Genomic DNA, 12,350 nt, shown 5'->3' with positions numbered 1-12,350 from the left:
CCCTTCCTCGGAATCGGTGGAGTGTCAGATTTTTCTGCAGAAAAACTCGACAATCAGTAAGAAATGTCAATTCCTGCTGTAAAGATGGTTTTGGTTTACGTCACCGCGCCAAGTAAAGAAGTTGCAATGAAGCTAGCAAGGTTATCTCCTGAAACAAAAAGAAGCACATGAATTCAAAAGTTGACAATTGCAGAACTACAGTTGCTGAATCACTTGTAGCGTGTGCCAATGTTATTCCAGGAGTCACAAGCATGTATGTATAAACATCAATTGAAATTGCAATTTTCCTGAAAACCCTCTCCAGATACATGTGGAAAGGGAAAGTAGAAGAAGATCAGGAACATGTGGTGGTTATGAAAACTGTGTCAAGTAACGTTGAAGAGCTATCCAAGGTAAACTTGTGTCTGAAAACTATCAGAATAAAATTGTGGAAGTTGGAACAGTAGATATGTGTGGGGTGTGAATATATTATAGAATTGAACACATAAAACCATTTTGTTTTTTTTTCCAGCGAGTTCGCTCTCTGCATCCAGCCGAAACGCTATGCTTCATCACTTTGCCCATCGAGAAAGCAACATCGGATTTCGCCGATTGGATCATTGATTCAACGAAAAAACCACAGATATCTCAATAAAGTAGTCAACATTTTCAAATCGTGAAACGTTCATGATTATAATTCATTATGTAAATGTAATATTATTTTAGTCGAGTTAAATGAGATATAGAGTTTTAAAAGAGGATAAAACTAAACGTCGGCAAAACGATTTCCATTATTGTAGCGATTGGTGATGGGAAGGAAACACATAGGTACAGCGATTTTGTTATGGTGTTGTTTGGTAGTGTACGAGCCGTTTTCATCGTGGAACATCTGAGTTTTTTGCTTAGAAGTGGTCTTTATAAAATGGACGAATATCACCTTCTTATTTCCTTGGAAAACGGCTTCAACACGCAGCAAGCCAGATGCATCATTGTATTCGTCTTCCCATCCGGAGCACGTTTCACAGAGAAACTGAAAATGTACATTTTTACTGATAAGGGAACCATGCTTAGCCTTCATCTCAGAATTTTTTCTAAATTTGCTCATTTAGAGTTTCAAATACGGGATTTCTCGTGGTGTATTCGGTTTTCTGCACAAATTTCTATAAGTCGAGTTATAGGCTGTTTAAGTGATTTCAGTACTAATTTCTCACTGTTGGAGTGAGTTTTTGAAAGGGTTAATGTGAGTTTTTTGGCATTGTTTGAGTGTCAATCGCAGTTTTAAAGGTTTCTCTACAATCTGACAAAGTTTCCTCTTTTTTCAAAAAAAATTTTTATTGAAAATTTTTGCCATGGGTACCTTTGCAAAATTTTCAATTTTTCGAAAAATTTTTAAATGTGCTAAAATGAATTCTAAACGCATAAAAATGATAAAATGAGTCTTTTCGCAAGATTCTGTAGCCTATAACCGTTTTGAAATCCGAAATAAGTGATTTCTTCCAAATCTCCAATGAATCGTAGTCCTTCGAAAATCACCCAATAGCACTCAAATATTGTGAAAACATATATTTACATACTTCTTGACTGATTTATAACAGTTCCGCAACCAATATGATCAAATAGGGGAATTTCGACTGACATTTTGAGTAGATAAGGCTTTTCAGCAGTGCTTCAAGAATTTTTCAGAAATTATCTTTTTCGAGCTTTTTTCCTACTGAAATAATAGAGCAAACATAGTTTTGATTTTCGAAAAGTTCAAAGCATTCCTCCAACATCAAAGAAAAAAAAGAAAAAAGAAAATGGACAGTGACGGAATCGAACCCCAAACTTGTGATTACTATTCGTCACAGGTCCTGGGCGATGATGCACATAAAGGACCCGATCTATATGCGATCCTCTAGAAGTCCGTTTGACACATATCGCGAACAACGAGCTGCGATGAGTCTCATATGTGTGCGATGCGGAAGAGGCTGAATCGAGTGTTCCGAATGCGCGCGTATCCTAGATGGATTCTAGGTGGGTGGGCGATGTGTGCGATATGGGTCTGATACGGTAGGCCGACTACAACACTTCGAAATCCCTGATGCGCGCTTTTTTTACCGTAAATCCACACCGGCAACTTTGTCAATTTTTCGTCAATTCGAGCCTACATTTCTGGTTTTTCGATTATTCTTTCGATGTTTTTTGTGAAAAAGAGTTATGGCAGACTAAAAAATCGCTGAATTCTTGCAGAAACATGTCTTTCACTCGTCAATTGCTATGTTTTTCGCCAAAATAGGTGATATTGAGATTTTTAGATATCACTTTGTAATTATTGTAAAAATCGTATTTTCAGGTGGAGTAAAAGGTGAGTTGGTAAGTATACAATAATTACAAAGTGTAAATTATAAAAATTTTCAATTTTTCATGCAATTTCAAAAAAAGTGAAAGTGAGAAATTTTTTGAACAAATGAAAAAAAAAACAATTTTTAGCGAATTTTTTCCGATTTTCTTCTGTTTTTGATTGCATATCAAATTTAAATGGAAACTGCTATAAGTCTTTTTCAAAACCAAAACATTGAGTTTCAAAAAATCAGTAATATGTCGTTCGAAATATAAAAGAATATGGAATAATAAAGGAAAAGTATGAAATCGGAAGACCTGAACAAAATCACATCACAATAGAACTTAACTGATACTTCTAGGAACCCCCAACCAACGTTTTAGTTCATTTCATCGAGTGCCAGCAAGCCAGGCGAGGAGATGCTTTGCGGCGGCGGTGTGCCCCATATGCCCCATATATGTCCCATACCGGCGTCCTTTCCCTGTACCCAATTCATCGGCGAGTCCTCCGTCGCCCATCCATTATGCGTATGCGCGCCCAGGACCTGTGGTCCCCCCTATCCACTCGGCCACTGTTGCTCGTTTCTTCCACAGTGGAGAATGTTTAGAGGTAAGGGGGGAAAGTGGAAGGGAAGGAGGAGACCAAAAAAACAGCATATTTTCAGATGGACTTTTCTCGGCTTCTAGATATTTGTGCAGAAAACCGAATGCACCACAAGAAAGCCCGTATTTGAAACTATAAATGAGCAAATTTAGAAAAAATTCTGAGATGAAGGCTAAACATGGTTCCCTTGTGAGAACTTGTCACTGAATCCTACTTTGTGAACCTCCAAAGCACTTTTTGACGAAGGAGCAGAATCGACGAAGTGGTAAATCAACGACAGCTCATTATCTCGAATTTCGTGGAACCGGATAAAGTTAACCAGTTCAGTCACTTCCACCTACCAATTAAATTTTAATGAATATATATTGTTCCGACATGCTTACTATCTGAGGGTCATTTAATTCCGACGGAATGATAAGATCAAGCAGAATTAAGGTAGAAGGCTCCGGAATGAGATCCTCGCATGACAGATCTTCCCACATCAATTTCCAACTGTTTGGAATGACATTCTGAAAGCCACTACGTTGGTATACATTAGAAAAAAAACTCAAGAAGTACATTGATCTCTGATTCAAACATGGGGAATTTGAACCCGTTCGGCTTTCTCTTTGATAACTCGTGAAGAAGCCACATCACGTGTGGGAAGTTTGGAATTGATGCTTTCCACAGGTCTGTCCCTAGGTTTTTTGCTTCTCTGAAACATACAACTCATAAGGCATGATTGATATTTTTAACTTCCCTACATACGGTGCCTTTTGATTTCGAACCTAATCTTGTTAGTAATATGAACTCACCTTTGAACATGGATGTCATTCTGAGTGATGTTTTCAGCGCTTTCGAAGAATTTTCGCAACAAATCACGACGTTCGGTCCGCTTCATTTCGCTCAACCACGGCCACGACATCATCTTCATAGAGTATTCGGCCGGGGTTTTCTGAAAGATTCGAATGAAAATTTTTATCTTCACTAGTGATATTATTCTACTTTTGAGAGTCGAGTACTCTCGAACGAGGTTCCTGCATTTGCCAGAAAGCCTTTACAAACCACGGGATTAACTTCTGCTGAAGTAGAAATGTCTCTTAGCGAATGATCAACTTGTTTCGACAGTTCGGAAGATGATGACGTAGTCGCCAATTGCTGGATGAGAGTGAACTCAAAACACAGTCCTTTTTCATCTGAAATATAACATTTTTCAAAAATTGTGTTGACTAATCATCATAATCTCAACCTTCATTTATGGAACATATGTGCTTTCTGAATGTCATTCTTCCGACTATATCCGCCAAGGACCATCCATATAGTGTGTGAATTCGATCAAATTCCACCTGAACTAATTTTTAAAAAATACAGGTTTTTATCATCAATATTCACCTCGAAGTTTTTTTTCACCGCTTTGCTGAATTTCGTAGAAAAATCCTCATATCTCAGAACTCCATCTTGAGTTGATGCCTCGAGAATGGTTTGGGCTTGAAGAATAAGCTGGAATAAAAAAGGATTGATATTTCCTAATTCTGTGTGAACATACTAATTCAGTTTGACGAGTGCTGGTGGGATCTTCTTGCCTTATGTACGTTTTTGGTTTTTTTCGCATCAATGGTCGCTGATTCATGCAGTATAATGGCACATCATTCATTGTGAACTGCAAGGATCGACTATATTGGGAATGGCAGTTTGCAAACTCAATAACACTTGAGTTTTTTTTTCATTGAAAAAGTAATTTCTGCTAGTTCACGTAAATGCAAATGAATAAAGCAACATTAAGATTGTAGTTGTCAAATACGGAGTCATACATTTTCTAAGATCTGTAAATCCAGAAAATGTGTAAATTGTTTTCGGAAATTACTCAAATTCCATTTTCAAAACATAGAAAAAAAACATTTAAAGTTAAAATTAGAAATTCCACTTTTCCATAAAAGCTTCTGCGCGAAAAATAGGTGAAAATTGACAGAAAGATTCCAAAAACATTTTTAAAAATACTAAACAATTCCGCTCGAGACCCACAAGAGAAAATTTCGTGTGCGTCTTCGACATACAGTAATCCATAAGGAACTGTAAATAAAGGAACTCGGGAATATTCCGTTTTGGCACATCCAAAGTTCCCAAATCTGGGATTTCTGGGCCCAGAAAGCAGTCCAATGTCGCGTTTTGATCTGCAGAAAAAAATTTGGAGCGATCACAATTGCATGTCTAAAACCATAATTTCAGAATTTTTTATCTCATTTCGTAAAAATTCTAGATGATTCAAATGAATCTTTACAAATTAATTAGTGTTTATAGAATCCTGTATGGTCCTTTTCCGGAAGAAAAAATTTCATAAATGGTGGTTTTTGAAAGTTTCTTACAGAAAAAATGGAACTCCTCTTTCAGTTTTTGACATTTCTAGGAGTTCTATAGCTCAAAAGAACCGCAATGATTCACTCTTCATTTTGTATGGACGAATTTTTGATTCGTCTGATAAAACTTTTTTATAATCAAAAAACCTCACGAAATTGCACAAAATTGCATTTTTGCGTTGTTTTTATGTGAATCTACACGCTTTTCTGCATATTTTGATGCAATGTAACATTAAATTGTCGCACTGGTTCAAATTTTGCCCAATTGGAAATCTTGGGAATCTGGGCGTCACTTTGGACTGCTTTCTGGGTCCAGAAATCCCAGATTTGGGCACTTTGGACGCGCCATTTGGAGTTTTCGGGATTCCGAATTCCGTTCCGAATACCACTGGTTTTGCAGCGTTTTTTTTCCCCGCCCGCCAAAGCCCGGGCCTGAGGAAAATTTCAAGGCCTGGGCCCGCCCCGGAAGGCCCGGTAGCAAAAATATTGTCATTTTGGACCGAATTTTGAGCTCTTAATACAATTTTCTATATTTTTTGTGCTTTTTGGATTGTTTGTCTGTTCGAAAAATATTTTTAAAAACTCGAAAAAAATTTTTTGATCGAAAAAAACCACATAAGGGTCACCCCTTATGTGATTTCAACTTCTCTAAATTATACAAAAAAGTAAAAGTTGTAATACTCGATCGTTGGGAAAAGTCCAAGACTAAGTTTGGGTAAATAAAACCATTCAACTTGCGAACGGGAATGAAGCATCAACACAAATGATTGTCTTATATTTTTTGAAATCGATTTAAAATATTTATTGAACTGAATGACATTTCAAAACCAGAACATAGTTGAGAAGAGCATTGAAAAGGATACATGCAATAACATGCGCATCTGAGAGACTTCTATTGTGAGACGAGGAACGAATAAATAATATGCAAGAGCTTATAGAGCCATTTCTTCTATACGCGGTGCAGGAGCTGCAGATGGCTGGAGGTACTTCTTGAGTCGCCCAATGAGTTCAGCATCCGCATTCAATATATTCGATTCCTTTTCCGATAAATCGATCACTCGTCGAATTACTTGACGTTTACGCATTTCGTATTCCGGAGCATTTTCGGATTTTTCGTCAAGTGACCAGTTGATGAATCTGCAATTATAAACTTGTTTTCTTGTTATTTTCGAATTCTCACCCAGGGAATGCAATGAATTTCTGAACAAGAGTTGGATACTTGAATACCTGCTGCCAAAAATCATAGATGCAGTTTTTTAACTCGGGGAACGGTTTCTTGACGTTATCAAGAGCCACTTGTGTTAGTGCTTTGTCACCCATTAGTCCGTACCATGAAGAAGCCATAGCATCGGTGGCTGAAATTAACATCTAGTAACAGCTATGAGCAAACTTCCAAACCATTTTCGAAAATAAGAGTGATGGCCTGAATAGTGCAGCGTTTCATCTCAATTGACCCCATCGCGAAAGCAGCTCCGGCGGCAGCAAGAGTCGAATCAAGAGTGTTTGTATCTATAATGAAAACTCAAAGCTGGATTATAATATTTTTCTAACTTTTGAACATGTCTTCCAACATTTCTTTCGCTTCAACAGAGTAGCATAGACATCCGAAATGGTCAAAAGCAGCGAGACGATCCGTTATGCCCAAATCGTTGAAGATTCTGATCTGAAATCGCTTTTTAACGGAAAAAATTTCTGTTTCTGTATAAACCTCAAACATGAGACGATTGACGAAGTCGGGGAACGTCTTCAGAACTTGTGGACAGGAGCGAGCCAAGTAGCAGAAGAAGCGTGTTCCATCTGTTGAAGGTTATAGTCAGTTAAAACATATTTTATCTATTCTTACAAAGGTGCATCTCTCCGTGATCAGGATTTTGTCTCGATCTTTCCATGAGCTCCGAAATCTGAATAAGGAATTATGAATGTAACAATTGCATTTTTTACACCTTTTCGACAATATTCCATTCAATCATTTTTTCTGCATTCTGCTTTCCGCTCAAGGCAATATCCCCGAATATATTTATAGCGTCGAGCTGAGCCAACATATCTTCCTTGTCCAGAACAACTTTAAGGATTTCCTCATATAGCCAACGAATGCATGAAGCATCAGCAGAGATACCCGCTCGTTCGGTAGCAATCTGAATGAAAATTCAAATTATAATAGATAAATTCGAGAACAAAGTTACTGAAAAAATGCTAGCTCTATTCATAGCGTTGTTTCTTCCGGTGTTATTCTTCAGTATGAATTTCAACTCATCACAAATCTTTTCATTATCGACAAGATGTGCTAGAAGACGTCCGATTTCTTCTCCAGCATCGCTGTCAGTAATTCTACGAGCAAATGCGATTCCAACAGCGATTGATTCCGTTTTCAGAAACGGCAAAGCGCCTTCTTTTTCACGAATAATACGAGCCACATGACGAAGAATATTGGGATGAGCTGATGGAATGAATTCGAGAAGAACCACCTGCCAAATTTAAATTCAAAATCACATCAAAAATAGGGATACCTGCCTGGTGATCAACTAGCAAATCTTTAACTGTAAAATCTCCAATGATTAGCTTGATCAACTGATTAGTGCTGAAATCATCAAAAGCTGCACAGTTCTCAGACATCTCGTCGGTTCTGAAAGATAGGAAACCATTTTAAAAAGATCTTCAATTTGAAGACTTGATGACTTACTCCATTTGCTGATTTCCTTCAGTTTGCATCTTCACCAAGTTTTCTAATATTTCCCAACCCTTTTTTGAGTTTCGATTAGAGACATAATCATTTCTCCAACCCTTAAAAACAATATAAAATAAACAATTGTATGCTGAAACTCCTCACTTCGATTGCATTTTCATATCCGACGGCACTAGTCATCTGTATGAAATTTTGGTTTAGAGAAGAAGTGAGTTTGGAAAAAATAGCAGAACGGAAGAGTACTGTAGTCTTTCAAAAACAAATATAACAAGATCGCAGTTTTCATTGAAGGTATTAACCCGTTGTGTAAGTGAAGTCATTAAGAATGTTATATACATGTGGACAAAGTCAGAATAAACATGAATTGAATCAGTTTTTGACAGGTCTGTAGTAGAGTAGAAGTTCTCCGCTTTGTTTCCAATAAAAGTGTTTGACAGTTCGTAGATCCGTTTCTGGTTCCAACTTTTGATCATTACAATACATTTCGATTTTGGTATGAATTTGGTTGAGTGGAACGGTGTTGGCTGGAAATCCGATGATAAATTGGAGCATTAAAAACAAAAGATCTTACCGTCAACATTACCCAGAACCTTTTCATAAACATGTTCCATTACTTTCTTCACTAGCAGCATTTCCGTAGCTGACAGGCGGTCCCTGAGAAAGAAGCCAATATATTACGTATATTTTTCAAATCTCACTTTTTCGGTTGTTTTGAATTTGTTGATGGATGAGGAAGAAGATAGAATGGCATTTTGTTGAATTTCGGAAGAACATTTCGCTCTATCATATCAGTTACCCAGGGAGGAACACACTGAGCGAGTTCACCAGATTCAAATTCATTCCCAGCATCACCAACGAGCAACCGGAACAAAGGACGACCATTTCCTTCGCTGAAACGGATCAATGAATCTCCGATGAATAGGAGAAAGCTTACCAAACAATGAAGGGTGTGTGTTCTGGAAGCGTGTAGTAATGACTGGTGGCTTTCTGTACTTCATCTGATTCTCCTGCTTCGGCAGTCGCTAGTTTGCAAGGCGGCCATCGTTCGAAGAGCGATCGTAACATCATTCCACCGTAGTTTACTGCACCGACTTATTAAAAACTGCGTCGTAATGTTTGCAGACGCAGTGGAACAATTTTTTACTACATTGAAATTGTGACTGCCCAGGAAATTAAACTGTTGCTCTTATCAAACTTCTATCATAGTATTTACGGTAGTCTCTAACTATAAGAATTCTGAGTCTACAAACAAAACTACGCAGTTTTTACCATACTTGTAACGGGCCGGGCTTTTTCCCGAATTTCGGAGGCCCGGCCCGGCGGGCCTGTCATTCCACATGTTTTGAAAATTTCAAAAAACACATAAGGGGGACCCTTATGTGATTTTTTTCGATCAAACATTTTTTTCGAGTTTTTTCGATATTTTTTGATCATACAGACAAACAATCCAAAAACACAAAAAAATGGAGAAAATTGTATTGAGCTCAAAATTTGGCTCAAAATAACAAAATTTTTGCTACCGGGCGTTGAAAATTTCCTTAGGCCCGACCCGGGCCCGGAATTTTACAAATATGGTTTTTACAAAATCAAAGTGGTTCCTTTGAAAAACAAATGTTGTAATGATCACCTTTTGTTTCTTTGTCACTATCATCGAATCCAGCATCTTTGGTGGTGAGCCATGAAGAAAAAACGTCCAGTTCGTCTAGAGTAATTTGCAGCATCTTTAATTGTATCTTGTCAATGAATAGCGTTTCTCACTAACTCACTCCGCTTTTGGAATCAACGATGAACCAACTGGGGACGTATACTGTCTTCGACTTCTCTTCGAAAACATTTTCCAACGCTCGCTTCCCGTATTCTTTCACCTATTACGATATGGCTATATATGTGACTAATACCAATAAATCCAACCTTTTTACCAGCTAGGACATCGTAAAGCGCCACATTATCTTCAGTATCACTCGTCAATACATGTCTCTTATCGTTAAGGATCTTGTACTTGTTTATAGCTGGAGCGCCTGAAATAATAAGGATGATGAGAAACGTAACAAAAGTATGCTACCAAAATCATACTGAAATAATTAACAATGTTTTGGTGATGTGTCTCTTACGACTAGCTCTGATATGATTCATGAGGGCCCGCTGAGTTAATGTGTTCCCTGTAGATCATTCTAACCTGATATCATCAGTTCAGGAGTATTCTGTAGTTCTCTCGCATCTGTTAATCGCTGAATGTGTTTTGGTGCTGTTATTCCAGGCGGTGGTGAAGATGAACGTGGTTTACATGTTGTATAATAGGTGGAAAAACTTGAAACACCCTCCTCGTCTCCACCGTTAGAATTCTGATTGGCGGAGTTCAGAGACCAGCTGTAAAGAAATAATTGTATTACTAATTGAATATAAATATTCCTCACCGCTTGATGTCAGATTTCCATGTGCCAACCCATATAGAAGATGGGTTTTCTTTTTCGCTAAGCAACAATTTTTTAACAGGCGCTTCTTCTTTGAACAGTACTTGAAATTTGGACAGATCATTAACTGGCGATTTAAGAACGTATCTATCTCTTCCACCACTATATACAAACTTAAATGATGCATCGACCTGAAAAATTAATTTTTCATGTATGTTGAACAAACTTAAACATACTTGAATTGTCCAGACTCCTTCTTCATGAGCAATGCCTGTGGCAATATTCTTCTGCATGCCAATATCCCATAACCGGATTGTTCCATCTGATCCTGCAGAGAGTGCTCGTGTACCATCGTCGTTTAGTAGAAGAGCCCGAACGTTATCACTGTGACCACGCATTTTCATAGGCTTGTCATTCGTTCGTGGGTCAAACATCCTGATCTGCTGAAAGTGGGAGAAAAATCTATGATGGGGACTGAAAAATAAGCAGTGCCTTTTCGGTTCCACTTCCGAGAACTAACGAGAGATTCGGAGTTGTTGCAAGTGAATAGATACTGTTCTTGCAGCCAAGCAAATTGTTCACTAAAACACGAAAATTATTCTCTCCCCATTACAGAAGACAACGCACCTTTCGCAAAATTACTATTGACATCATACACGAAAATGTTCCTATCGAAACTGGCACTGACTACTTTTTCGGCCAACGGTGCATAGGCCAAACAACTGACATAATCCTGTGAGAAAAAATAGTTTTTATTGCTCTGAATTTTCGTAATTAACTGTGTGTAGATTGAGACTATCGAGATATCCGTGCTTGTTGTCTCGCTCGATGGACCAAACTTTGACTGTTGTGTCGTTTGATGAAGAAACCACTAAAAAGATTTCCGGAATTTTACAGATAGAAAACAATTGAATTACGTAGTTTCCCGTTTCCACACAGCACCATATCTGTGACCCAATCTGTGTGCCGTTCTAGTGAACTTTGATACTGGACCGGGGAGTTTTTCCCTGCTGAACGAACTCCACCCCGAGCTGAGAAGGCATCCTGTAACAACTGTTCTGATTGCAAGCACATGTAATTTGGTTTTAAAAATCACGAACCTTGTGTTGAGGAACAGACCAGGTTCTGATTATAGTATCGCTTCCGCCAGTGAATAGTCGACTGTGAAGAGCATCGTATTGCAGAGCACTTACTGCAGAACGGTGTAGCGGTTCTTGTTCATCTCGAATAATAAATGAGAGCTGAAACACTCTCTTTAGCTAGAACTTTCAAGATCTAGCCCGCACCTTTTTTTTGGAACCAGATTGACTCGTATTAGAAGCACCTGACATTGTATTTCATTAAAGCAGGAAAGGATAAAGAGATCTGAAAATCGGATATAAATGAAAACGAAAGTCAAACGAGGGGAATGAAATTATATTGAACACATAGTTGAATATAGTCACAGATTCATGAATACCAACAGGACGAATGTGTGGATTCATGAGAAGGTTTAAAAACAACGAAAAGCAATATTGTCGTTAATATTGACCCCGTAAGAAAACCGGGAAAAAACCCCAATAAATAGAGCGGGAAACTTAGCGGCGGGAGAAACTGGAAAATAAATAAAAAACCCCCTAATTCTGTGTATTCTTTCTGAAAAATTACGGAACCAAACAAAAACAAAACAAATCAAGTTCCCAGAGAAAAAAGAAGAAAAAGCGCGCCGCGCGCCTGCAAAGCTTGTCTCCGCCTCCTTCTAAGCCCCGCCTCTCTGCGTTCCGACACTCTTCTCTCTTTTCGATCAATTTGTTCCCTCGAAAAAATCTAGTTTTTCATGGATTGTTTTTTTTTCAATTTGTCATTTTTCAATCGCTTTGATTACTAGAATGTTAGAACTCCAACTATGGAAATTTTGAAGTAGCTCATGTCATAAAAAATGTATTTTTTCATATTTTTAAAACCTGTTAATGTATGTTGAGAAATTAAACATTTTCTTTGTTAAAAAATCACATTTTTGTGCTCAAAAAACAATTAATAAA

The 12,350-nt window shown here is 37.8% G+C and overlaps 4 protein-coding genes across 4 annotated transcripts; 1 reads left to right on the top strand and 3 right to left on the bottom strand.

Annotated features, from left to right (window-relative positions):
* Positions 1–63: 63 nt before the first annotated feature.
* On the top strand, positions 64–634 carry CBG18035 (the record flags this gene model as incomplete). Its single annotated transcript, XM_045243954.1, has 4 exons — positions 64–163; positions 194–215; positions 305–392; positions 512–634. The coding sequence occupies 4 exons, from the start codon at positions 64–66 to the stop codon at positions 632–634; spliced, it is 333 nt and encodes a 110-aa protein (XP_045096370.1).
* A 111-nt stretch (positions 635–745) lies between these two features.
* Positions 746–4,694, bottom strand: CBG18036 (the record flags this gene model as incomplete). Its single annotated transcript, XM_002642049.1, has 11 exons — positions 746–868; positions 917–1,009; positions 3,117–3,239; positions 3,286–3,411; positions 3,461–3,596; positions 3,697–3,836; positions 3,887–4,077; positions 4,131–4,227; positions 4,274–4,381; positions 4,428–4,541; positions 4,635–4,694. The coding sequence occupies 11 exons, from the start codon at positions 4,692–4,694 to the stop codon at positions 746–748; spliced, it is 1,311 nt and encodes a 436-aa protein (XP_002642095.1).
* Positions 4,695–6,167: 1,473 nt separating this feature from the next.
* On the bottom strand, positions 6,168–8,098 carry CBG18037 (the record flags this gene model as incomplete). The annotated part of the gene is made up of 11 exons (XM_002642050.1): positions 6,168–6,372; positions 6,416–6,590; positions 6,634–6,744; positions 6,787–6,898; positions 6,944–7,032; positions 7,079–7,136; positions 7,179–7,370; positions 7,419–7,700; positions 7,747–7,858; positions 7,916–8,016; positions 8,063–8,098. 11 exons carry the CDS (start codon positions 8,096–8,098, stop codon positions 6,168–6,170), a joined length of 1,473 nt encoding a protein of 490 aa, XP_002642096.1.
* A 189-nt stretch (positions 8,099–8,287) lies between these two features.
* CBG18038 lies at positions 8,288–11,660 on the bottom strand (the record flags this gene model as incomplete). Its single annotated transcript, XM_045243953.1, has 15 exons — positions 8,288–8,442; positions 8,490–8,572; positions 8,617–8,808; positions 8,853–9,000; positions 9,546–9,639; positions 9,685–9,783; positions 9,830–9,936; positions 10,095–10,285; positions 10,333–10,821; positions 10,850–10,929; positions 10,964–11,062; positions 11,109–11,200; positions 11,247–11,373; positions 11,430–11,570; positions 11,616–11,660. 15 exons carry the CDS (start codon positions 11,658–11,660, stop codon positions 8,288–8,290), a joined length of 2,142 nt encoding a protein of 713 aa, XP_045096371.1.
* Positions 11,661–12,350: the final 690 nt, after the last annotated feature.

The sequence above is a fragment of the Caenorhabditis briggsae genome (assembly GCF_000004555.2).
Source record: "Caenorhabditis briggsae complete genome, chrIII, whole genome shotgun sequence".
NCBI classification, from domain to species: Eukaryota; Metazoa; Nematoda; class Chromadorea; order Rhabditida; family Rhabditidae; genus Caenorhabditis; species Caenorhabditis briggsae.
Note: the sequence above shows the minus strand (reverse complement) of the source record. Positions and strands in the feature narration are given on the sequence as shown.